General features: G+C 34.2%; 6 protein-coding genes across 6 annotated transcripts; 4 read left to right on the top strand and 2 right to left on the bottom strand.

Moving 5' to 3' along the window:
• Window positions 1-827: 827 nt before the first annotated feature.
• LOC6563782 (DNA replication licensing factor Mcm5) lies at window positions 828-5,122 on the bottom strand. Its single transcript, XM_001990765.2, has 4 exons — window positions 4,854-5,122; window positions 3,682-4,792; window positions 1,100-1,921; window positions 828-1,027 (listed from the first exon to the last, which is right to left on the bottom strand). Exons 1-4 carry the CDS (start codon window positions 5,006-5,008, stop codon window positions 911-913), a joined length of 2,205 nt encoding a protein of 734 aa, XP_001990801.1. The 5' UTR covers window positions 5,009-5,122; the 3' UTR covers window positions 828-910.
• Window positions 5,123-5,825: 703 nt separating this feature from the next.
• LOC6563783 (protein arginine N-methyltransferase 1-B) lies at window positions 5,826-7,669 on the top strand. The gene is made up of 4 exons (XM_001990766.2): window positions 5,826-5,927; window positions 5,983-6,297; window positions 6,440-6,669; window positions 6,727-7,669. Exons 1-4 carry the CDS (start codon window positions 5,925-5,927, stop codon window positions 7,346-7,348), a joined length of 1,170 nt encoding a protein of 389 aa, XP_001990802.2. The 5' UTR covers window positions 5,826-5,924; the 3' UTR covers window positions 7,349-7,669.
• Window positions 7,670-8,883: 1,214 nt separating this feature from the next.
• On the top strand, window positions 8,884-11,808 carry LOC116805392 (39S ribosomal protein L37, mitochondrial). The gene is made up of 4 exons (XM_032736891.1): window positions 8,884-9,129; window positions 9,188-9,535; window positions 10,979-11,259; window positions 11,325-11,808. The coding sequence occupies exons 1-4, from the start codon at window positions 8,954-8,956 to the stop codon at window positions 11,747-11,749; spliced, it is 1,230 nt and encodes a 409-aa protein (XP_032592782.1). The 5' UTR covers window positions 8,884-8,953; the 3' UTR covers window positions 11,750-11,808.
• Window positions 11,809-12,802: 994 nt separating this feature from the next.
• On the top strand, window positions 12,803-14,817 carry LOC6563784. Its single transcript, XM_032737033.1, has 4 exons — window positions 12,803-12,945; window positions 13,759-13,914; window positions 13,974-14,140; window positions 14,201-14,817. Exons 1-4 carry the CDS (start codon window positions 12,803-12,805, stop codon window positions 14,779-14,781), a joined length of 1,047 nt encoding a protein of 348 aa, XP_032592924.1. The 3' UTR covers window positions 14,782-14,817.
• Window positions 14,818-16,247: 1,430 nt separating this feature from the next.
• Window positions 16,248-18,259, bottom strand: LOC6563785. The gene is made up of 5 exons (XM_001990768.1): window positions 18,165-18,259; window positions 17,691-17,826; window positions 17,479-17,632; window positions 17,230-17,419; window positions 16,248-16,455 (listed from the first exon to the last, which is right to left on the bottom strand). Exons 1-5 carry the CDS (start codon window positions 18,257-18,259, stop codon window positions 16,248-16,250), a joined length of 783 nt encoding a protein of 260 aa, XP_001990804.1.
• Window positions 18,260-21,283: 3,024 nt separating this feature from the next.
• Window positions 21,284-23,513, top strand: LOC116805490 (cylicin-1-like). The gene is made up of 4 exons (XM_032737673.2): window positions 21,284-21,361; window positions 21,420-21,631; window positions 21,687-23,226; window positions 23,285-23,513. The coding sequence occupies exons 1-4, from the start codon at window positions 21,318-21,320 to the stop codon at window positions 23,355-23,357; spliced, it is 1,869 nt and encodes a 622-aa protein (XP_032593564.1). The 5' UTR covers window positions 21,284-21,317; the 3' UTR covers window positions 23,358-23,513.
• Window positions 23,514-25,808: the final 2,295 nt, after the last annotated feature.

Raw genomic sequence — 25,808 nt, 5'->3', positions numbered from 1 at the left:
CTTCATTTTTCACAAAATGTAGCTCAAATTTGTGTGATGAAAAAGGCGCTCGATTTTTTGTAAGATGACTTTCGATTGCAGTGTACAACTCCCAATTCACTTGCACAACTATTAAACATGGAGTTAATATATAATATAATAATATAGCTTGGATAGGAATCTATGCTGTAGTTGTTCCTTTACATTGGATTGAAGCAGTTGTGAATTTGGAAAATGTAATTTTGCCATACGCGTGTGATGAAATGCCCTTAAGTATAATTAAATATGAACACAAATAACATATATCATTATTCATTATAACATATTCCCATTGGAATATTCAATTTTCAAATTTGTTTCGTTTTTTCATAATTATTTTTGTTACTGCCTAATTCGCTCAGTGAATGCCATTTTTTTGACATATTGTTTTGAAAAGGCAACAAATCAAAATCATCTTTTTTTACGTCATCTTTGTGGTTCTATTTGCTCATTTTCATACTCAAAATCGGACTAAATTGGCTTTATTGTGGTGCTATTTTTTCTACCGCAGCTACATATTCCTAATCAGCAGTCGATATGGCTTTGCAGCTTGAATCTGAATCAAACCTAGTTTTGTCTAGATGAAGCTATTGGAACCAAATGCCAAAAGATGAGTTAAAGTATTAACAACTTTTTTGGGTTTCTAATTCTTCTTTAAAATCCTGACTTGTATAGCTATCTGACATAGTTTAGATGATAATCGTTTAAAAATCGTAAAAAACGTTCAGTAAAACAGATCGGATACATTATTTTTTCAACCAACCAATATAGTACTCTAGCTACAATTAGTTTTTAAATTCAAAGCGAGCTATTGTAAAAATGATTTATTGAAAAATAGTTTTTGGAAATGTAATATAAGTTATGTTTGTGATTGATTCGTAATTCATTGAATTTAGCAAATACGATAAAGCATCTTGCGTTGCATTCTGTGCTGAAGCTCGCCACGTCGAATCATCGTATGGACGACTTTCATTACAGCTCTCTCCTCATATTTTTGGCGCAAGAAATCCTAGATTTTGTGAAAATGGTATACACAATTAATAAAACATATTTATGTATATAAATATCAAGTAATAGTTACCTGTAAAATATTTTGCTCGGAAACTTGAGAGCCGATAGCAAAACGTCGCTTCAGTTGTTTCTCGATACGGTTTAAAGTTTCTTGATCCTCCTCGGTGGTGAAACCCTCGGCACCAGCCAGACTACCCGTTGTGGCGGCATCTAGAGTAGACACTTGGAAGAGGCGCAGAGCTTCATTCACATGTTCATCGGTGACAAACGGCAGTAAATGCATTTTTGCTAATGATTCCGAAATACGAATCACAGCTTCCAATTGGCGCACCGTAATTGGAATGCAATGGCGCTTATCCGCCGACTTCTCCTGTTGCCCGGCACCCGAACGCATCAGGACATAGCGACTCTTTAGTTTTTCCCCAGCAGCCTCACTGAGTCTCGGACCGCAATGGGTGCGACAATAGTGAATATACTTCTTGAACATGGCCAAGGGGATTTCACCTTCTGCCGGCTCTGATGGCGCCGACTTGTTTGAGCTGAGATGCACGTTTATAATGTGTTTTGCCATGGTGATGTCTCGGGCCTCATCATGTACATCCTTCACAATGAAAATCATGTCGAATCGGGACAGAATCGTTGGCATAAAATCAATGTTCTCCTCGCCCTTCGTATCATCCCAACGACCAAAGATCGAGTTGGCAGCTGCCAGCACCGAGCAACGTGAGTTCAAAGTGGTTGTTATGCCAGCCTTGGCAATCGATATGGTCTGCTGCTCCATTGCCTCGTGAATGGCAACGCGATCATCTTCGCGCATCTTGTCGAACTCATCAATGCAAACGACGCCACCATCAGCCAGAACCATGGCGCCACCTTCCATAACGAAATTACGCTGTGGGAAAAATAGATGCATCGTTAGTAAATATAAATATATAATAGATAAATATAGTAGATATAGATATAGTTTGGGATACTCCACCAATGAGTGCAGATATTTATTTTTATTTATTTACACAAAAAATACTAAAAGTATAAGCCAAATTAAATTCAACTAAAAGTCATATTTAATATTTTAATTTAGATTTAAAAAAAAGAAGGAAATACTTATAACATTTCATTTCATTTCAAAGATCGTTAATAAAGTTTTTATCCACTGGCTATAATCAACAAATGTAGAACTTATTTCAAAGTTTCATCAAGAAAAGTCTACGATTTTATTTATTTTTTTAATGTGAAATAAAAACAGTCAACTAATTTAAAAATTAATTTAATTAAATTTAAAATTGAAATTAAAGTTAAAAGTTTAATGATATAAAATTAACAACAGATAATTAAGTTAAAATGAAAAAAGAAAGTAAAAATATATAATAATTCTGGGATTATTAAAATTTAAAAAAATGAGAGGGGAAACCCAAAAAGTAACCAATTAGACAGAAAAAAAAATAGTAAGAATTTCTTAAGATTACGAATCACAAAGGCATGCTAAAATTGTATTCACGAGACAAGACGATTAAAATTGAGTTCTTAATGATAAAAATAGAGCATTGGGAATTGATAACATGATGGTTTATTGTATTCATTACAGAATACTCGAAAAGTTTCATGCAAGGAATAATGACAAGTACAGCGATTAAAAGAAAGTTGATAGATATCAGGGGGAGATTTATAGGGTACAGAGAAATTAATTTGACTGATCAATGCAGCGATATCAATTTCACTATTTCGTTATTTGACAACATTAGATTAGTTGGGCAGATGAGGTCTATAAGTTTGTTTTAATTAATCGGAGATTGAGGAGAACAATATCTATCCACCCGAAAATCAAATGTTTTTCCCAATCTGGCTGTTGTGATTGAACAATAAAATTTGAAAAAAAAAAATATATGACAAGGTCATTGAAGAACGGCAAGGAAATAAAAACGCACATTTCTATGGCGATAAGCTCAAATGGGCATAGCAAAATCATAAAACGGTTATCAAAATTATTTATTGACTTTCTAAAGAATGGATAATTTTGGTTTTCAAAATTTCAACTCTCTATTATTTTTTTTAAGTAGTTTTAAGAGCACTACAAATATAGAAATACAAAACAAAAAAAAATAAGAAATTAATAAAGTAATTTTTTTTTGCACAAGAAATGGGTAAACAATTAATTTTTTCATTTGTAATAACACATTCTTGGCATACTGTACGCAAATTTGGATACAAATTAATTGTATTTAGATATGAATTGATAATATTTCTGAAAAGAGCTCCACAGAATTGTAGAATAATAAGAAGACAAATATAGGACAATAAAAATATGCAACATAAATGCACAAAAGATACATTTTGGCCATTGTGAAACCATTTTCTTAACAGTTCAAAGATTAATTAATTTTGGTTTTAAAAATTTCAAATCTTGATAATTTTCCTTGTAACTAGATCGAAGAGCTTCACAGAATTGTAGAAAAATAAGACAAAAGATATAGGATTATAATTCAATTTGCTGGCAAAAGAAATCAAAAAAGTGAAATTTATTTCTTGGTAAAAATACTTTCTTGATTTTTTCCGCTGTATGCAATTTAAAAATAATAAATAAAGAATACTAATTAACATCCAGTTTAATTGTGTTTAGATATTAATTGATATAATCTCTGAAAGGGAACTCACCGTGTGTGGATCCTTCATAACAGACGCCGTGAGACCCGCTGCACTCGAGCCCTTGCCGGAGGTGTAGACGCCAATTGGGGCAACCTTCTCGACAAACTTGAGCAGCTGCGACTTAGCCGTCCCCGGATCTCCCAGCAGGAGGACATTAATGTCGCCACGACGACAGAGACCGTCCGGGAGACGCTTGCGTGAGCCACCAAAGAGCATGCAGGTGATTGCCTTCTTTATGTCGTTCGAGCCAAAGATGCTGGGTGCCAGGGATTTGGAGAGGCGATCATAGATATCCGGCGAGGCGGCGTACCGCCTAAAGTTCTCCTCCTCCTCGATGGAGATGTTATTGTAGCGCGACACAGCGCCCGCTCCCTCCGCATCCACAATGATGCCCACAACACGCATATACGGAGCACGCACTCCGAGCACAGCCTTTTCGCGACCGTCTTGCCTCGTCGGCTTGCCCACTTTTCGGATGGAATAGATGCCGTGGATGAGGACACGATTGCCGGGCACAACACGTTCGCAGAGCGAACGATCGCAGAACAACTGCAGATGTCTTGGAATTTCGCCCTGGGGCACAAAGTCCGGCAACTCCTGCAGCTTGAGCGTTTGGAAATCGACGCATTTGCATTTGTCCGGCATAATGAAGAACGGATCCAGTGGACACTTGGGTCTACCAGCCTGCTCGGTGTTACATTTACGCGGCAGGGCATACCCCTCCAATCCCGGATTCACCTTCAGATTGGGTATAACAGTGCTGCAAGAGCGGCACATGATCGACATGCGTGTCGCCTTCGCCTGAATGCCCGAAGCAGCCACAATAATCCCGGCAATTTTCACCAGCCGTGAAACGCTGTCCGATTTCAGTTGACGGATATTTGTCGGATTTGCGCCGGACATCAGCAGTATTTGGATGTCGTGCATGTGTTCCTCGTGCTCTGGCCGCGGTGCCGTTATCTCATCGGCCACCTCGCGAGCAGCCTCCTCGAAGATCTGCAAATGCTCCGTCGGCTGTTTGTTTAAATTATCCGCAAGCGTTTCATCAAATCCTACCAAGTCTTCCATTTCGATCTCCAGAAAGTAGCGTCCATTGAGATAGTTTCGCTTGAGATTATCACTGCAATGACAACTCCCATAAATATCCTATATCAAATCCATATCTATATCTCGTTACTCACCGATATTTATAGTAGAAATTGTCTTCGTTGAAAGTGCGAATAAATTCTTTGTACTTTTTCTTTACGGCCTGCAAATTAATTTGGGCTCCATTCGACTGTTGATCGTTGCCAAAGTTGTCGGAGAAAAATACGCCCGCATCATCAAAGCCGTCCATTTTAATTGATTACAACCGGCAAAGTGGCTTCTTTAAAATCAAACTTTTTTAATTTACTATTTTTAATACCAACGCCTCAATCACGATGCCCAATAAAATTTTGCCGCCAAAATAGTAAGAGGCATTGTTGCAATCGATTTGGCTAAGCCGATGAATCGAAAATAAAATAATGAAAACATAACCCGATAGTAACGCACAACATGGTTTTTCGATAATAATGCCCACATAACAGCGGCATTCCTGCTATCGATCTCCATTGTCGTTCACCGTTTTCAAGAAAACATTTGTTTAACTCTAAATCGCGTTCAATTTTAAATTGTAGGGTGCAGAAGAAATTATAAGAATGTATATGTAATTACTTGGCATTTCCAGCTTAAAGCTATAGATAGCAGAAGAAATATATCTAGTTATCTACATGGACACATTGCTTTTCAAGTTTTCACGATTTTAGGAAAACAATGTGGAAGTTTTTTAAAAAATTAATTATTTTAGATTTTGAACACAAAAATAACAATTTTCGCATGTTATTGCAGTACTTTTTCAGCACTTCTAAATTTAAAATATTTCCAAGTTTTTAGCGGCAGTTTGTGATACATTAGTAAAGATGGTGATCACTTCCAAAAATAAAAGCTGTTTTTTTTATTAATTCAAATTATTTTGAAAATTTTCTAACCAAAGTAATATTGTAAAAGTATTATTTGAACTGTTAATTTACAGAAAAACTTACATTTCTATCGATATAAATGTGTCACAATATATATCGTAAATGTTAATTATCGATATTGTTGCAGCATCCCTGGCCACTGATTGGTATCACTTTTTCGCGTGTGTTTGGAGGGAAGCAGTTCGGTCTCTTTTCGCATTGCCAAATCTATTTGATTTCTCACAACTCACGCCAAATAAAATTGTGTTAATCATGGTAAGCAAAAATATTCTTTAAATTGGGAATTGCTAACCAATGCGTATATGTGCAGTCTTCAACAGATATAGCCATGGAAGCAAGTGTCGAGCCTGCAATCGGCCTCATCCCAATCGGAATTGCGGCGAACTCGAATAATGTTTTAAAGAAACTTGCCAGCGCATCTGCTCCAGCTGCTCCTCCTCCGGCGGTTGCAGCTGCTGTTGCTCCTCGTGATGGCAGCGGCAATGCGGACGAGATGACTTCAAGAGATTATTACTTTGATTCCTATGCCCATTTTGGGATCCACGAGGAGATGCTCAAGGATGAGGTGCGCACGGTGACCTATCGCAATGCGATGTACCACAACAAGCATCTCTTCCAGGGCAAGGTAAGCCTCGTCTGTGGTCATGTTACACGTGGATATATGAGCCTGATTTCCTTGTGTTTAAATCAAGTGCAATATTCAACTTGTTTTATTGCTGCATCATTTTTAAAGATCGATTTAAATTGGCATTTTGAATTCTTTGCAGACCGTTTTGGATGTTGGCTGCGGCACGGGCATCTTGTCCATGTTTGCCGCCAAGGCTGGTGCGGCCCAAGTGATTGCCGTCGACTGCTCGAATATTATTGAGTTCGCTCGCCAAGTGATAATCGACAATAATTTGCAGGAAATTATCACCGTAGTCAAGGGGAAAATTGAGGAAATTGAGCTGCCTGGTGGAATTGAGAAAGTCGACATTATTATCTCCGAGTGGATGGGGTATATAATCCATAGATGAAATATATTTGTTTAATAACAACATGTAATCCTCTCCAGCTACTGTCTGTTCTACGAGTCCATGCTGGATACGGTTTTGTATGCACGCGACAAATGGCTGAAACCCAATGGAATGATGTTTCCGGATCGGGGCACACTCTACATCACAGCGATCGAAGACCGCCAGTATAAGGACGAGAAGATCAACTGGTGGGACGATGTCTACGGCTTCGATATGAGCTGCATACGCAAGGTGGCCGTCACGGAGCCCCTCGTCGATGTTGTCGATCCCAAACAAGTCGTGTCCACGGCTTGCATGGTGAAGGAAGTCGATTTGTACACGGTGCAAAAGGCGGATTTGAATTTCTCTTCGAAATTTAATTTGACAATTAAGCGGAATGATTTTGTGCAGGCTTTGGTCACCTATTTCAACATTGAGTTCACCAAGTGCCACAAGCGACTGGGATTCAGTACATCGCCGGACTCAACGTACACGCATTGGAAGCAGACAGTATTCTACCTGGACGACCACATGACGGCGAAGAAGAACGAGGAGATCAACGGCACCTTTCAAATGAAGCCAAATGAGCGAAACAATCGCGACTTGGACTTTGTCATCGACATCCATTTTAAGGGGGATCTGTCCGAGATTCAGGAATCAAATACATACCGCATGCGCTAGCTATTTAAGCTAATCCTTTAGCCTTCTTAAATGATGACTAGATTTAAATGATTAAGATTATATTCAAATCCAGTGTGCAACAGCGAGAACGAAAAACAAACAAACAAAACAAGGAAATGATGATGTGTGTTGCGTCTTCTGCTAAGTTTAAAGTGTGTACCTTTTTAAGTAAGCATCATATTTTGACAAGTGTGCGCCTGTTTAACAAATTATGTTTCACGACTACTTCTAAGTAAATTGTACAGTTGCACATTAAGTCGAACAATGAACACATATTAAAGTGACTTGACTGTGCCCACAAAGCACATCATTTTACTTGAATTTACAAAGATTTCTTTATTTAAATCTACATATATTTTGTAGGTGTTTTTCTTGGCTTAAAAATTTATTTTCAATTTACAGAACATTGCCCGGGAACCTTTTCCTCATATAAAAACATTTTACATATACATATTTATAAATGGTAATAAATTTCAGACAATTGTTTTTAAATTCATTTTGGAAAACTCCGTTTCGTGGTGTTAAAATAAATTTTCATGATTTACTGAACATTGAATCAGACTGAAGATTTGCATTTAAATGCACTTTATATTATATATATATTATTCAAATGCGGAACATCTTTTTTTTTAAATAATTTTAGAAAACTCGGCTGATATAAAATACTTTAACATTTCGGTTCAAGTTGTCCTTGCTGTGGAATTGCCAATATTCTATATTTATAATTTATAACTTTTCAACATTTCATTAAATAAAAAAAAAAAATAATTCGCAATTTCGTTCAAAATAACAACTTAAATGAAGAAAAACATAAGTTAAAAACAGTTTTTGCTTAGAACAGGAACCAGTTTCTCAAGTCGCAATCGCAAATTTACCAACTACACTGCAGAACCAAAGTCCGAACTGAAATTAAACCCTTTATTTTAAGAACCAGTAACCGGAACCGGTATTTTTAATTCCGAAAAGAAGGTATCAGAACTCAAAATTTGTAGATAATCCCACAGAGCGACATCTAGCGAATTGCAGATTGCTGCATCTGCAGCTGTCACGCTGTTAATTGATATAAATTATTGCTCTGTCAAATAAATTAGATGTTCCTAATTTATTTGTAATTTTGCAATATTTTAGGGTAACAAATTAAATTTTAAATTCAATAACACTAGTATACTTCCTTACTTCATGAGAGAAAAACTTAAAACTTTCCTATAATCATATCTGAAATTCTGAAATTGTACTCAAGGGTTTTATTTAACAAAATAAATTAAATTAAATAACGATTGGTTTTAAGTTATTACATCGAGTACAGTTTGCAATAACGTCTAGTAAATATTTTTGTTGCTAATTTTTGCTTCTGCAACGTAGTTTGGATGAAAACTTATGCCATAATATTTATGATATATTGCAATTCCATATACGACATTTTCGCGTGTTGATGCTTGATGTCGCTCAGTGTAAGTCCAGCCCTATACGAGTGAGTGCATTCGATATTACAATTCACAAAGTTCTTATCGATAGTCCGGCAATGAGCTATCGATAATATCAGCTGGTCGCATTTCATAACCTGAGATTCGTGTAACCCGAATTAGTCGAATTAAATTGGTAAAAATGCGGCTAACTAACAAGTTGTATGCACAGCACATTGGATGGCATTTCAAGAAGCACTGGCAGGTGCAAGGCAGGCGAGTCCCCAAGGACACCGGAGCAGCTGCTGAGCTCATAAAACTTGGCATTCAAGTAAAATCCCCCGAGGACATGCTGAGTCCCCAAAAAATGTTCAAGTTGTAAGTGGAATCGAGAAAATGATTAATGAAAGTAAATTAAATATGTGTGCACACGTAGAGTGGATATTGTGGGACCAGTGGTAAAGCCAATTGCTGAGGACCAAACTCATCCAAACTGGCATACGAATGCCTGTCATGTTTTTACGGATAACAACGTTCTTCTCGGAGGATTGCCTCAAGCTCAGGTTTTGACCAACACAATCGAGATTAACAGCTTCCCACCACAAATCGAGGATGCTATTTCAAATGGGCAGTTGCCGAAAGCCGTCGATCGAGCTGTTCAGAATGCCATCTTTTCATCCCATCTGCTGGATGCCCAACAAGTGAAACTGCCAAAGATCAAACTGATCGATCGACCAGCTTTTAATTTACCCCGTCTTTACGGCATCTCCCACGAAAGACGCAAGTAAGTTTTTTAATTTTTGACTAGTAATTTAATATCACATTTTAGCCGGCTCCGATGCCATTAAGTATATATGATCTTGATCTGCATTGTTCCTTTAAGTTAACGTTTTCGTTGGCGTTAAATCTTCACTAGTTTGGTTCGAGCAAATCATAATTTGGTATCAAATATCAAAAATTCTAAGAGATACCTATATAGATATTATTTTATAGTCAATTTTCACATTTTTCTTCCTTACAACCTGATTCTCTAATAATTGTTCACTTTTTTGGCCCAATAAGGGTTAGATCTAGTTTAATCGGGCTTTCAACATTATACAATGTTTATTTTTATTATTACATATTTTTTTTTTATATTTATATACTTTTTCTGTACTTATTATATTTATTTTATTGTTTAAATATTTATTCTGGAGTCCAACTACGAATTCGCTCTATAATATTTGTGAAGTTCTTATGTGATATGATAAATTATTATAGTTTCTGGTATCTATTTTCCATAAAAGCTTTTCCAAATATTACAATTACAATTAATGGATACACATGTTTTTGTCTAGAGAAAATCTGTATACAAATTTCCTATAAAAGATGTACAAAACTTAACAAAAAATTTCACCATTTTTTTTGCCATTTATAGAAAACATTTTAGAAACCAGGCCATGGCCGCCTGGCTTTCTTATAACTATATGACTATTCTATTTAACTAGCTTCGTCTGGATTTTTAGATTTTATATATTTTATATTTTTTCTTCCTAAAGCTTATATTTGATTTATTCACTGCACACTTCACAATATCTTTTGAGATAAATCAAAGACTTCGAATTGTAAATGTTCTTCACAATTAGTTCCACAAAGTTTCCTAATACTAATTCTAAACATTTATTATTATTTTAATTTGAATTATATTATATTATTTATTAATTATATTATATATTAATAATTTGAAAGATTACTAATTTCAATTAGTAAATTAAATTTTATTTAGTAAATTAAAATAAATAATAGCACCTTCAATCTTATATTATTATATTTAATTATGTTTTGAACATAAATTTAGATTTTTCCATTTCCGTGTCTTGCTTCAAACTCAATAAAGAGACTACAACTGAAGTTATATTTTACCAGCAATATATATATACCTCATATATTAATTAAACACCATATTAGTTTATCTTTATCACCCTTTTCGACAAGTTGATTGATGATCAATTTGCGTTTTTATAGATATACCCTAGATATTTGGTATATGCAATAATTTGCGTACAGGAATACTTTAAGAACCAGAACTAGGAAAATAGTGTTAAACTCAGGAAATTTAACTTTGTGATTTTGTGTATTTAAAGTGCACTCTTCACTAAAGCACTATTGTATTATGACAAGTATTATAAATTTACTAAATTAAGCCAAGTCTTGTTGACTGTTTAATAATGGTATTGCTATTTTTCAGTCGCCTTTTGGTAAATAAGCTATTGTTTGAGATCGAGAAATTGGCTGGTCGTCCCGTAACTGAGCGTCGAAGGATGATCGACAATGTCACTTTTAAAACAACTATAACAAAGGACAATGACGTGCTCGCCTTTGCAGTCAGTGGAGAGACATTAATAAGCTCATCGCGTGCCCTCGATGCCATCAAGGGTAAATACCATGGGGAATTGCCAGATCTTTATCCGATGAAGTGCACAGTTTCAATGCCAAAGCGGAACATATACACGGCAGACAACTTTTATCGTAAGTAATCTGTTCAGTTATACAGTCGTTGATAATATGTTCAAATATTTTGTTTACAATTTTAGCGATTGGACGCGAAATAAGTTGTTCCCATCCTCATACAATTTTAACGTTCTTTAACAAAAGTATTGTTAACAATGTGCACGGCTCCGAAGTGACGGCAACTCAATTCCACGGACGTACCATGCTCAAGGCGTTTGTTGCGGCTGTTACCCGGGCTAAGCAGTTGTATGGCGTTTCGTTCAACGGAGATATTCAGAAACCGATTGTTGTGCAATGCGCTCAGACGGACGGACGAGTCTTTCACTTTGGCGTGTTCCAACTGAACACACTTAATCCAAACTCCAACAGCACCACTAAAAACTATTGGTTCCATCGGGACAGTGTGGACTTGTTCACGGAATGTTGCTACAGAACTGGCAGACCACACCTAGATGGATTTAACACTGAACCTTTCCGTATCTTAAGCGCATTTTATCAAAACTCATAATTTTGTTTACAAATCTTACAAATAAAATTCGATTTATTGTAATGTTTGTTCGACAGTAATTTATAAGTTGTTTAGTATCCGGACCTGGTAACTGAAAAGAGCGTAATATAAACATAAAACTAGATTCTAATAAGGGTTCACCAATCACTGCAAATATCACTGGGTCATATTATTATTATTATTGAGTAATATAGCTTTTCTAATTTCCCGACTTTCGTGCTTAAATTTGAGAAAACAGAAATAAATTGTGCGTGAATTAGAGCACCTATAAAGTTGTTGTTTTCTGCTAATAACGGAAAAATGTAGCGTGATTTTCGCAAACATTTTTAATATTGTACAAATTGAAATTAATTGAAAACCTTCAAACTAGCTGACAGAAATTTATATGCGTTGCTAAAAATTCCTAACTTTGACAAGGATATTGTCATAAGTTAATATTCAATATAAAATAAATATATTAGAAATCTAACAATTTTCATCAGAATCAATACTGTTTAACAATTTATTCAATTTTAGAGGAAGCAATGTGTAATTTGATGATTATTTTATTTATATTTATCCGCCCATTTACAATTTTTTCGTTTTCCACTTTTTCACATATTGAAGATTAAAAAAATGAAGAATAAATAATTATTAGCAAATTAAAAAAATGTATATATTTATTTAATTTTTTTTTTCTTATTATCGAGGATACAAATTTAAGGAATATAATTAAAATGATGTAGTGCAAAATCTTCGAGAAAAAAAGTAATATTTTTCTGGTCTAATATCGCCTTATTTTTAGATTTATTGTATCTCAAAAGTCATGTACGAATTTAAAGTATAACTTTTGACAATTTGTTGTCTCAGGCAATAAATTTCTTTTCTTTGCACTCACGGAAATTATTTGAAAAAGCGTTGCCAGTAGCAACGCGAGTGGCGCAAATTGTTTTGCATCGATATATTGGGTTGCGATAAACGCAGCTACCAATTCACTGACGGAAGTTAAATTGCCTTGTACAAGAAAAGCATACAATGAAAATTTAAACAGTGCATGTAATAAGAATCTGTAATATGAGCAGCAAGGCACAGATACAAGCACAAATCAATTCAAACTCCAACAACAGCGCAACCTCGTCGGAAATTAGTGAGAACCCGAGCGTAGAAGACCATCAATCTGTTTTGGCAGCCAACAGTCGAAGTGCTGCTTCAATCAGGTGAGTTGGTCTAAATAACAGATTTAAATACATATATAGCCTGTTTCTATGAAAACTATCACAGTACAAAATAAACATCAAACTACTATGGAAACAATAATAACAATAAACAATAAAATAATTTCAGTTATATAAAGGCAGCTGGAAAAGTAACCAATCTTTGCCTTATTTCGGATAGATTTTCATAGTTGTTAGACTAAGTGTGTGATATTTAAATATATTTGTTTTGTAACTTTATTTAACATTTGCATTTACTCATTTTTGGAATCATATACTTGACTCAAAGGCTTAGCATAAATCATACTTACAATTTTTGGCACGACTTCGCATCAAAAATATTTATGTATTTTTTTGCACATTATTATTAAATTTTTCTTATTCATTAATTTAATTTAGGTATTATAATTTCATTGTTCGTCTGCCAATTTTTTTGAAAACTAATCAAGCAAAAACATCAACATCAGATTACTAACAAAACAATCGTCCAGATTTTTAATATACTTAAATAAATAAATATTCGCTCATTCTTAGAATCGTATACTTGATTGAAAAGCTTTGTAAAAAAGCTTACTAAAAACCAATTTATAAATGCAAATGCAAAAAATATATATATTTGTATCAGGTTAAGTTTTAGATTTTGTTATTTCTTAACTTAAATTATATATAAGTCATAAAATAAACTATACATCGATTTAGGATAAACTCGTTTAAAAGAAAATCCACACTATTGAAATTTACAAAGCCCAGGAAATACTAGTTAATACCTGAATATGTACAATTAGTAAAGAAAACAATTTAATTTAATAAATTTAGAGCAAAAAGAAGTTGGAATCGCATGAAAGAACTGGCGGCTGAAAAGGAAAAGGAAAATGAATCGAAGCGACCTCCTTGGCGAGCTGTCAGCGTTTCAACTCTTGCCAAGCCGGATAAGAACGCATTGCTCCGAGCCAAGTTGCTTGATGCTTCCAGGTTTGTTCATAAATTGCAATTAATTTATTACAAAATAATTAGATATATTTGATTTGTAGACGCCTGAGAGCTGGCAAGACCAATGTGGCATTGCAAACAGATTTTGTGCCCACGAAATTGTTGAAAGAAGCCTCCGTCGATGTGCAGTGCGATTTGATTTTACTGAAGGATGTTGGAATTTTAACGGATGGCCAGTACTCAATTAAAAAGGATGGCTACGAGCAATGTACAATCGAAATAGATTAACTGTGCTTATTACTTTGGAACTAACTCGTCTTTCTTGCAGACGTATTAAACTATTCCATATCACAAATGACCGATGCCATCGATACGGCAGATGTCTCAACCCAAACACTCTTACCAATTGCTGTCAATGAAGTCACAAATCCGTGTCCATTTGACTTTAAGCATTATGTCCCAGATAACACAGCCGAGAGTGAGACGCGAATGGAAACGAAGATTAGGAAGTTCAATCCAACTTTGGCATCGTGGCACTTTGACGATGACGTTCTCGAAATGGAAGCCACAAAACATTTCATTCCATACACCATTGAGCCTCTTAAGCCGTGGCGCAGTTTTAACCCTATTCCATTTCAGCTCAGAGGGAATACCCTAGTCGGGAGACAGACAATTGATTGGTATGCCCTGCTCCAGTCAATTGATGATTTGGTCCGAGAATCAAATAATTTAATGGATAGACTAGAAATGATAATACAAGATAAGAGCTCGCATCGCAAAAGTGTGCTCAAAACATTGCATGAAATCAGAAAAATGGATTCACCCGATTTCGTATTTCCTTCTGAGCACTGGCTGCCGATAATTGAAAAACAGGAAATGCAACTCCAATCACTGCTTGACTCCAATTAAATTCAATACACATCTTAAAAGTAAAATCATTATCATCTTCACATTTAATTAATAAAACAATAAAGTTGCAGTTTATATTTACAATATTGGTATGTATTTTCACTGCGAGTAGGAGCCAATTGGAAATTATTTACATTATTTGCTACTTTAGCAACATTTTTAAGGGAATTTGAAAACCTGGTGAGCTAAAATATAGTTTTTGAAACCTTTTGTGAACTACGAGCTTAATTTGTTCAAATGAAATAAAAATGAATTATTAGATACATCAACATAATGTAACAAAAGTGTTGTTAATCATTTAATGGATTCATTGAAATGGATTTTAAAAATTCAAAGCGAAAAATAACGAATTTAAAAAACCTATGAAAATTCGAAACAATTGGAAAATTATTATTTAAATTCGTTTGTTTTTTTTAGGTAATGTTCGTCATAAAGCTTTAATTGCACGTATTTTATTGTCAATAATGCTGACATCTTTTTTAGAGAGTTATATTTCATGGCTCTTGAGCTTTAACTCAAAGTACTTCGTAATTTATTCATCATTAAATTCTTAACTCCAAAATTCTTCTCATTCGATTCTCAGATGACTCTGAGGGGATCCTATGGCGACAAAAGAAAGGAACACAAACAACTATAGAGCTTTATTGATGATATGCTTAGGGTCGTTATACTGTTGTAAGTAAAGTATATTATATTATTATAATATACATTGAGAGAGACAGTGATCACCCTTAGGAAATTACAAATACTAAATGGAAAATCAAGCTTATTATTCATTATTTAAAAAACTCAGCTCGCTAAAAAAATACGTCTATTTATAGTCTGAATATAATTGTGATATTCATTTGCATACTCTACAAGCAAAGGTATCGATAAAACCATGTATCTCACACAATTTGAAAGCTAGAGTCAACAAAATTGAAATGTGTATTGCTAGTGACACCCATCTCTCCCTTGATTTTAGAGCTACAGTTACCAAACTTAGAAGCAAGGTTACTAGATAACTGTTCCAACACATTTTTTGGGTTTTGCCCACTCCCGCCCCCAAAAATTCACGAGAGCCTATCTCCACCACAATTTTTAAGCCAAACTTGGACGGTAGATTACTGGGAATCCCCTTCAAAGATCAGTATATCTTGGCTACTCGCACCCTGTGTTCTGTAGACCCTGTTATCAGCTGGTATTACTTACGGTATCAGAGTATTTCGCAGTCGGTTCCCGATTGGAACGTTCCCTCTTGTTTTTTTCAGCAGTTTGGAACTGCACTTGACATTTAGTCAGTCAGTTAGATACTATATAAGAGCGTGTTGTAAGTGAACAAAAATGAAATGTTTATAGGTATTGAATTGTGATTTTATAACATTTGATATTTTCTCTTTACGAGTCAAAATGATAATTTATGATAACTTTTTCATAACATGAATCTAAACTTACATCCTTATGCATTTTCTTAAAGATGTATTGACTTATGATTCTGTATTAGATCCTGTCGGCTTTAACTTAGCTTGCTTATGCTTCTTGGGCAATAATTTCATAAGAACATTAGTGGCCGATTTACTATCCAATGGACAGGAAACGTAAAGTTCTTCGCAAGGTTTGTCATTTATTTCCTTTCCATGCTCCAATGCTTCTTTGATTGCAGTACCGTCCAATAGATAGTCCACAAGCGAATTTCTACAAAAATATAATTTTTTTTATTTTATTCATTTTTTTTTTGCACTCCACAAACTTTGAGCGATTAATTTTTAAAAAAATTAATTTAGAAATTAACAATAAAATAAATAAATTAAAAGTAATTGATTTCCAATTCAAAGCAAATAAATTATAAATGTAATGAATAATATAAAATGTGAAATATGCCAGAGATACGCAATCAAAACAAAAAAAATGTTTACGATTAAAGATTAACAATAAACAAAAAATTTTAAAATATAAAAATATATTTGAAGAATTAGAGAAAGGGAAAGAAAGCAAGAAGAAATAGGAAAATATCGCAGTCTGTGGAATTAGATGAATTTACCACAGTTCCACGCAGTGAAAGACTTTCCCGTTATATGTTAAAATGAAAATAGTTTTAGAAAAGATGCAAAGTTAAAAAACTGTCTAGGAGGAACAAAAAAGCTAGGACGATCGTATAGAGAAGAGGAATTTATGTAATTTCTCATACAATATAAAGTATGCTATAGAATATAACAGATCGATTTTTATTGAACTATTTAAGGCATATTTTTCATAGTCACAGAAAAATCTTGCCGAGTCAAACAATGATCTCAATTTAGCCACAAGAATAAGAAATATAAACTTATTAGCTTTACACGTAAGGGAAAATATGTTTGCTTTAGTCGCTCCGATTGAATTCGTCGGTATTATAAACAATTTATTTTTAGCTAAATGTTTCAACCACTCATTTTGCAAATACGTAAACAAATGCTGCATTTTTCAACTTACCCAGATAGCATGTGAATAAATTCATCCATCTGATCCGATACTCCGGTCTTTATATTGGTCTCGGTGGAACGAACATAGCCGCAAACGGCGCGTTGCATGCAACTTGTTGAATCGATGTTGTTTTGGCCGAGCACATTGTCAATTTTGTTTATCATGCTGCTCAGGGACGCTAAGTCATTCTCGTCCTCGCCTTAATAAGCAGAATTGTTTTATTTATATAATAACAATAGACGTTTTTCTTCTACTCACTGCGCCCATAGCCTCCATAACCACCATGAAAGGCAGACAGTATTTTGGGGATGAGGATGATGGCCCCAATGCCAACGAGGGTGCCCAAAACGACTCCACCTAGATCCAGTTTAATGGGATTGTACGCAGAAAGTCCTGTGCTACTCGGGTAACCCTATTAAACAATAATGTATAATTATTATTGTTTATTTAACATTTTTTATTAAACACACGTTTAATGAACCATATCCAGTAGTGTATCCCAGTCTCTCTAATCTATCCTTGGTTGATGCTGTTTCCAGCTCCTTCAACTGAGTTTTGTTTTCGTTTTGATATGCTCGATTCCATTGCGAATTCTCTGTGTACGCCCTAAAAAAAATTATATTATGATTTAAAATATGCAATATGATATAAATTAATTAATTTAACATTCATTTTCTTGTTCACTCTAGACCTACCCGGTACTTCTTCTCAATTTCTTTTAATCGCTGTACTACTAATTATTTCTTGTATCTTAACGAATTCGTATTAACTTTTTCTCGTATCGACAGTTTTTATTTGACATTAAGTAAATGATGACAAAATATAAAATATAAATTACTGACATTTTTTGTTGAATCTAGCTATAGTTTTTTAAAAATCTTTTTTTTTAATATACATCAATAAATCTAATCGGAATCGTGTAATTGTTGTTATTAAAAACTCACTTTGGTTTGTTTTCAAATTTTGGAATCGCTTCACAGAAACTAAGCAGATGCAATATGCCAATTAGATAAAAGAGGACCAGGTATTTAATATCCATTTTACTGTCACGAATCCTTAATCCTTGTTTTGTGTGTATATCAACTTCGTCACTGCGCTGTGACACTAAATATCAAACTAACTATTTTGGCATTTGCTCACTCATATTTATATGCGCTGAACGAAACCGATTTTGTGTCATGCGTTACTTTAATATTCCAGCAATTTGTTCAAATTATAAATCGTCAAGCAAGTACCAACTATTATTCGCTTCATGCAGATGTGTATAAAAATCAGCCTTTTACTATGAACTCATACAAAGTAAAAAATAAAAATATAGAAAATCGCTGTAGCACAACGGAAAACTATTACATCTTACACTTGCGTACTTATAAACATAAATGAATATGGGAAAATATGCCTTTATCAAATTTACTTGTTAACTTCGTGCGCAAGTCACTCAATTATTTCGCAAAAGCATTGCAGAAAGCGACATTAAATTACAAGATACTTAAGTGTGAGCTTGTGTGACTATAACCAAAACCAAAACCAAAACCTCAGTCTGTGACTGTGACTATAACTGCGACTGCGACTCTGCGACTGTAATACGTGGAAGTTTTTGCACCTGTAACTTGGACAATCTTCGCATGCACTCGACCAAGAAATTTCTGGTATTAAGTCACTGTCTGTTACGCTAGAGGATTTGCAACTGCCATTTGCCTGTGCGCCTTTGTTTTTATTTGAAATATTTACAAATCAGGCCCTAACAAAATCCCAAACAGTTTTAAATTCCAAAAATCGAAATTGACTTTTACTATCAAAAGTAAGACGCAATATTTCTCAGCGACATTGTGTGTTTATATGTACACAAGTTATAACATACATATACATATATACATATGTATGTATGTATATTGATCAGGATCAACAGTCGATATAAAAGAGATATAATAATATATACATATGTACATACATGTACATGTAGGTGCAGATTAAGTTTATTTCACTTTACAGATAATCTTAAAAAATCTTAAAAGCAGGGCGTTCTAATTGACATATAATGTACATTGACATATTTTTGATGAACTGCCCAAAACTCATCAAGATCGGATAAAAAACACCCAAGTTATTCTCATATTGATCTCATTTCTATCAGAAGCATTTTCAAGCATTTTCTGTATTTTCAAAATATACGAGCGCATGTGTAAGAAAGGGATGGCATGATAATCGACGCGAGCGTCAATATATTATCGTGTGTATTCTGCAGAGCATCGCCTACAATATAGTGTTCGTTAATAATGCTCATCCGACTACAGCAGTGTGACTGTTTTGTACTTGACAAGGGATGTATATGCAAAAAGGATGGCAGCGCTACGGGGAGGTTCATAGCAGGCAGCTGGCGTAAGCAAGGATCAAATAGCATTACCAGACGAGTGAATTATGACAGACTTAGTCAGCAGGCGCAGCCGTTGCTAATTATCAAGCAAACCAACAATTAATAAAGATAGAATAGATACTACATTTTAAAAATAAAAGCACATAATATAATCGAATACAACAATATGAACATGTTCATCTACTTGTCTGTCACAGTATTTATCAGTGTGCAACAGGGCTTGCCAAAAGTTTGTTTGTGTTGTTTGAAAGTAAAAAAATGAGCACAGTGGTATGCGTGTTTCAAATTATGAGCAAACAAAATATTCATATTTCAATTACTAATTAAATGTGAATTTCGGAGAACCAACATTTTATTCGCATAAGTTGCACACGTGAGCATCGGTCGACGCTTAACTGAATTGATATATTGCGTTATTTTAAATTTATTTGCATTCTTGTACCACAGTAAACGTCAACCACAAAGCAGACCTATCTTTGTATGTGTGCCCGTCGCGAATGAATGAATTTAGCATGTCGAGACAAGGATACCCTGTTTTACATACATATGCACCATATATTCTGCAGTCACAAAATTGGTCAACATTAAACCAGCACATTTTGCAAGAAGTATCATCGCAGGCCAAAAACTAAAAAAATGCAAGGATAGAAAGTTACTGATTTCTGCACACAAATTAAAGGCTATGCACGATATGCTTTCTTAGGAATGAAAAAACAAACTATTTTTTCAAATGTTGATTTTTGTTTAGTATTTCCTCTTCTGCTCTTGGAATTATTTTAAATATATCTATTTTTTTTTTAATTTGAAGGGAAGAGTGCCAAAAAGTAGCGAAAAATGAATAGCATCACTTTCGCATTCTGTATCGAAATCGTTATGTTTCGCAAACTTGCGCATGTAAAATATATGTTTTTAAGAGATTTTACTTTGATTATCTTATTATTGTTAGTTTCATTTATTACAATCATTCGACATGGAGGGTAAAGCATAACGGCAAGGGCTTGTATGTACTAGCTTCAATATACAATATATATATGTATGGGATCAAAACCATAAGCTACGCCTCTCAATGTATGACACCACTACTATGGGCCTTTCAACAACACTATAACCCCAAGCACACCACCAAAATAATGGTTTTGAAGCGGCCTGCGCAGACACAGTGCATATTTGAAAAGAGTTGCAATTATTTTTAGTTAATTTTCTTAATTTTTCATCCATTTTTTTAAAAATACTTTTAAACCAGTTAATAATCAAACGTTTTTTCTTTATCCTTTTTATAAGAGTCTTCCACTTCTAAACCCGTATTCATAAATTCGTTAAACTTAAAAGTGTAATAAATACCTTTGAAAACATTTATTCCAATGCACAATTACTTTTTTCGCAGTATATGGTCATATAGTCATTTAAGAATACATTTACAAATAAGAGCTAATTTAATTTTAGAGAATCCATTTGGGACTAATGAAGTAAGTATTCAGTGGATTCTTAAATGACTTTTGTGTTTATTGTCGTCATAAGATTAGGGTATACTGATAGCGTTATAATATTTGAATATACCTCATTTCAAGGTCAAAGAAAATTGCCTTTACTTCTATTTTAATATCACATTATATTTTTGTATGTCTATGCAATTAATGTCAGACTCACTTGTACAGGGAAAAATCAAAATTCTAACCAATTTGGAAAACAACAAAATTCAAATTTAAAATGAATATTTAAAAAAATGGGTTTTGACTTAGAGCAGATTTCTTGTAATCCACCATCTAGGTACGTATAGTTTTTTTTTGTAGAGGTTTCCGGTTCTAAAATTATATTTTCTATTTAGTTCATCTAGTAGTAACACAATTTTTTGCAACAAAAACTACAATAAAGGTGGTCAGTGTGCTAATCATTTTTTGACTGATTTTACTTATTCAATTCTGAAGAGAGTTTGCCATAAAATAATCAAAAGCTACAACCGGAAGCAATGCCTTGAGAAGTATACGATATTCGACGGTGGCAATAGCATTTACCCTCGGTGGTCTGATAAACAAATTGGTAAGGTTCTGATAACATATTTGAAGCTTCTAATATAATTTGATAATATTTTGAGATGGAAGTATGTATAAAAATTGTTATATCGATGGTGATACCGATCACAATAAAGATGCCCTTAAGCGGGATGGAAACTTTTACTTGAGAGAACAGAACAGGCATCCAGATAATAACGCAGCTGTCCTAGCGAATGAAAAATACACGAAAGGTAATCAAAAAGAAAAGTTAAAGGCTGAAAAAATATCAAATGAGAAGGATGTAGATAGAGGGACTGCGAAAAGGAAGAAAGGAATCGATGGTGACGGGGATGATACGGAAAATGTGAAAAAATCGAAAGGGCAAGGCAGCAAAACGAAGCGTGAAGATAAATTCAAGGAATCTCTACCAACATCAGAAAAAGGAAAAGGACGCAATGAGGAAAAACAAGTAGACAAAAAGGATCGGGCTGATACGGAAATTGAGAAAAAATCGAGTAAGCGAGGCAGCAAAAGGAAGGAAGAAGATAAAGTAATAGAATCTCCACCAAAATCAGAAAAAGAAAAAGGACGCGATGATAAAAATCCAGTAGGCAAAAAGGATGGCAAAAAGGATGATGATGCAGAAACCGAGAAGAAATCGAAAGGGAAAGGCAGCAAAACGAAGAGCGAAGATAAAGTGAAAGAATCTTCTCCAACATCAGGAAAAGGACGCGATGAGAAAAATCAAGAAGGCAAAAAGGATGGCAAAAAGGATGATAATGCAGAAATCGAGAAGAAATCGAAAGGGAAAGGCAGCAAAACGAAGAGCGAAGATAAAGTGAAAGAATCTTCTCCAACATCAGGAAAAGGACGCGATGAGAAAAATCAAGTAGGCAAAAAGGATCGTGATGATACGGAAACAGATAAAAAATCGAGTAAGCCCACCGGCAAAATGAAGGGAGAAGAAAAAGTAAAAGAAACTTCACCAAAATCAGAAAAAGGAAAAGGAAAAGGCCGCGATGAGAAAAATCCAGTAGGCAAAAAGGATGGCGATGATGCGGAAACGGATATAAAAGCGAGTAAGCGAGACGGTAAAACGAAAGGAGAAGAGAAGGTAAAAGAATCTGCAGTAATAAAAGAAAAAGAAAAAAGGCGGAAAAAGGATGGCGGGCAAGAAGATAAAAAGGGTACTGTTCCGAAAAATCAAAGGTCATCCGGAAAGGTTGAGGTAAAAGACAAAGATGAAAAAAAGGGAAAAGAAAAAGGGGGAAGTGCTAAAGCCAAAAAAGGAAAGCCGCTTGCAGTTAATGAAACTAATGGAAGAAAGCCTCATGGAGAAAATATCAGCGGAAGAAAAGCACATATGACCAAAGATAAACAGAGAGATGGAAAGTCCAGTGGCTCAAAAGTTAGGGAAAGCAAGAAAGGAAAAGGCGGCGCAAGGACGTCGAAAAATAAGCGTTCTGTAATTGTCAATTCGAGCAGATCTAAGGTCCCGAAGGATATTAAGGGAACAGTATCCTGTGTGAGGCTATCGAGCATAAACAGCTTGAATTCGCGGAGGAGACCGTATCGTGGTGTTGAAGTTCGCTTCTGTGACATCCTTCGTATTAAGATGGAGCATCGCGATCTTTCACGGCAGTAAGTAACACAAAATAATGAAATCAGTTTGAACTTTAAATTCATTCAATCATTTTAGAATGGCATGCTGTAATGCCTGCAGACCCTGTAGGCCTCCTCCTTGTAAACCGTGTGTACTTCGGGTTTGTTGAGCCACTTGCAAGTCCTGATCGTTGCTTTTGTAATTCTCTTTTCGGCACTTCCTCAATGGGAAGGTAATATTCGTTTTAAATTCCTGTCTCTTCTCATTATCACGACTACACCTTTTAGTTAATTTTAAAAATACATTAACAAAATTATTAAATTTATTTTATATGTATATATATGTATTGCTGAATCACCCAAAATGATCATATTTTAGAAGTGATCGAGGTATGACTTTGGCTGATTAACAGAGGTGATCGTTAACTTACTCGACACATACACACCAGGACAGTAAAATCGGTGTAAGGGCGGTACTTGCAAATTTTCAAATTACAATTAACATATCATGTCCTCAATACAATAAAATTAACATCAGAAGTCTCTGGTTTGATATAGCGTACAGTAATTTTTTGGCACATTTCTTTAACACACATTTTCTGTTAAAAGTGCAATTTGAGCTTGAGAATTAAAATGGTAAGATTTGAATATATTCTTTATACTGCTTAACTGAAATACCAAATAATAATAAAACAATTATTATTGCACTGCCACACCAATTGAACAGTCTCAAAACTTGTTTGCAAATGCTCTTAAGTCAGCGAAAACTATTAAAACTTCATTATATAGTGTTATTAGCTATAAATTATCTTGCATCAAAATCAATTGCAAACGAATTTGAGAATATTGTATTCTTACCAACTGCTCGACGGCAATTAATGAGTTCAATGAGTTGATAGGATATCCAGTAAAGCTGAGGATGGGGGAAAATTCTGCTTATATTAAGAAGCAAGTAATGTAAAAATTTACTGGCTCGCTTTTCATATTAGTTGTTGTTGAAATGTGATGTTTTGCGCTATATTTATTCATTTCATTGTTAATAACTGTTTAAATTAGATTATTGAAAAGAAATCAAGATGATCAAAGACAGAAATCGCATCTATACAATTGTTTGCTGCTCAGCACTTTTTGTAGTTCATGCACTTGTTGATAAACATGGAACCCGATTTCGCGCAGTGATCGACCACACCAATAAGTATTTTTTGCTGCTCTCTCTGTGATTGACTCTGCATTAGAGAGAATTTTTTAGTACTGTTACCAGATTTGTCAGCGAAATTGAGCGAAAAAAACTAGCCGATCTCTGAACTGATTTATACTTAATTCTTAGCGATTATAATCGATACAGCTCTCTGAGCATATCTGCGTCAAAGTGTTATGACTCTTGGGTTACTCATAGTGGGATCGGATTCAGTTATGTTTATTTTGTTACCTCAAAGAATTGAATTTTCTTTAAACTTATTGAAGTTAATAATTAGATGGATATTAACTATATCGAAAGGAATATAATCCAAAGTCACAGAAAAGTTTTTCCAACGCGGTCTCAAATTTTCTGTACAGATCCCAATTGAATCTGACACAAAAACGAAAAACAGCTAATCTAGAATAATTATTCAAATTTTTAACTGGCGATTTGCCCAAACGAGCATTAACAAAAACGTTTTGCAAACACTTATCTTTTGGGTGCTGCTTCTTTTTTTTTGTCTCATGTGTGTGTATAGATATGTATCTATGTATGTATGTACAGGCCGATCGCTTGAATAGGTTCAATACATCTGAAAAGTAAATGGGAAATATATTTAAGAGAATTTTTAGTATTACAAGTTGTTCTTTTTTTGTTCAACTGAATTTCTTCAACAACAGAAAAAAAACTGTTATTAAATAATTATGCACAGCTGTTCAAGAAAAAGTCAAAAATAAATAAAAAGTTCCTTTTATTTTTTTACTGGGGGCAATAAGTCTAAGAAAAGCTAAATGTCTTTTGGATTCATAATATTAAACTATATTATATTGTAGATTATATTATATATTATATTATATATTATATTATATTATATTATATTATATTATATTCAGGAACGATATAAGCAATTTATTAAATAGGGGAAGAACCGGCTTAGATGACTTACCGGTCTCTGTAGACTGTTGATTAAGAGGATACACAGCTAAATTTAAATATTTTATATTTTTTCCGATTTAGGGAAAATGAGGAGGAATCTTCATTAGGCACAAACCGATTTTTTTGTCTTTTGTGCTAATAAATAAAATGTACCATTAATGTAGGTGTATTCATACATATATATATATTATTTTTATGAACATTTGGTTATTATATATTTAGTGTTATCGACGTTTATTATTTACTTTAATTGAATATGTCAAGTGTAATTTTTTTTCTTCTCGGCTTTAATTTTGTTGTTTCATTTTTAAGTGATTTTAGATTTATTTCAATTTTCAAGTCCGAAGATTAAAACTTATAAATGCACATGATTTATTCCCATTACCAAAACAAAAAATTGATTTTTGGGCACGTCGAAGATTATATACCCTTGTACACCGGAGTCGAACTGCCGACATCTAAATTGTAGTGTGGAGTTCGAAATTTAAATATGTTTTTGTAAGTC

This window comes from Drosophila grimshawi, unplaced genomic scaffold, assembly GCF_018153295.1.
Source record: "Drosophila grimshawi isolate 15287-2541.00 unplaced genomic scaffold, ASM1815329v1 contig_59, whole genome shotgun sequence".
In the NCBI taxonomy this organism is placed as follows: Eukaryota; Metazoa; Arthropoda; class Insecta; order Diptera; family Drosophilidae; genus Drosophila; species Drosophila grimshawi.
Note: the sequence above shows the minus strand (reverse complement) of the source record. Positions and strands in the feature narration are given on the sequence as shown.

Excerpts from the sequence above, each read along its gene's own strand:
- LOC6563782 (XM_001990765.2), bottom strand. The coding sequence starts at position 5,008 with ATGGACGGCTTTGATGATGCGGGCGTATTTTTCTCCGACAACTTTGGC. Across the intron at positions 1,922-3,681 it reads TTATGAAGGATCCACACACG|CGTAATTTCGTTATGGAAGG; the intron begins GTGAGTTCCCTT and ends TTTTTCCCACAG. Across the intron at positions 1,028-1,099 it reads CCGAGCAAAATATTTTACAG|GATTTCTTGCGCCAAAAATA; the intron begins GTAACTATTACT and ends CACAAAATCTAG.
- LOC6563783 (XM_001990766.2), top strand. Across the intron at positions 6,298-6,439 it reads AGCATCTCTTCCAGGGCAAG|ACCGTTTTGGATGTTGGCTG; the intron begins GTAAGCCTCGTC and ends AATTCTTTGCAG. Across the intron at positions 6,670-6,726 it reads ATTATCTCCGAGTGGATGGG|CTACTGTCTGTTCTACGAGT; the intron begins GTATATAATCCA and ends AATCCTCTCCAG.
- LOC116805392 (XM_032736891.1), top strand. The coding sequence starts at position 8,954 with ATGCGGCTAACTAACAAGTTGTATGCACAGCACATTGGATGGCATTTC. Across the intron at positions 9,130-9,187 it reads CCCCAAAAAATGTTCAAGTT|AGTGGATATTGTGGGACCAG; the intron begins GTAAGTGGAATC and ends GTGCACACGTAG. Across the intron at positions 9,536-10,978 it reads ATCTCCCACGAAAGACGCAA|TCGCCTTTTGGTAAATAAGC; the intron begins GTAAGTTTTTTA and ends GCTATTTTTCAG.
- LOC6563784 (XM_032737033.1), top strand. The coding sequence starts at position 12,803 with ATGAGCAGCAAGGCACAGATACAAGCACAAATCAATTCAAACTCCAAC. Across the intron at positions 13,915-13,973 it reads AAGTTGCTTGATGCTTCCAG|ACGCCTGAGAGCTGGCAAGA; the intron begins GTTTGTTCATAA and ends TTTGATTTGTAG. Across the intron at positions 14,141-14,200 it reads AAAGGATGGCTACGAGCAAT|ACGTATTAAACTATTCCATA; the intron begins GTACAATCGAAA and ends TCTTTCTTGCAG.
- LOC6563785 (XM_001990768.1), bottom strand. The coding sequence starts at position 18,259 with ATGGATATTAAATACCTGGTCCTCTTTTATCTAATTGGCATATTGCAT. Across the intron at positions 17,633-17,690 it reads CTGGATATGGTTCATTAAAC|GGTTACCCGAGTAGCACAGG; the intron begins GTGTGTTTAATA and ends ATTGTTTAATAG. Across the intron at positions 16,456-17,229 it reads TTTATTCACATGCTATCTGG|AAATTCGCTTGTGGACTATC; the intron begins GTAAGTTGAAAA and ends ATATTTTTGTAG.
- LOC116805490 (XM_032737673.2), top strand. The coding sequence starts at position 21,318 with ATGGGTTTTGACTTAGAGCAGATTTCTTGTAATCCACCATCTAG. Across the intron at positions 21,632-21,686 it reads GTGGTCTGATAAACAAATTG|ATGGAAGTATGTATAAAAAT; the intron begins GTAAGGTTCTGA and ends TAATATTTTGAG. Across the intron at positions 23,227-23,284 it reads CATCGCGATCTTTCACGGCA|AATGGCATGCTGTAATGCCT; the intron begins GTAAGTAACACA and ends CAATCATTTTAG.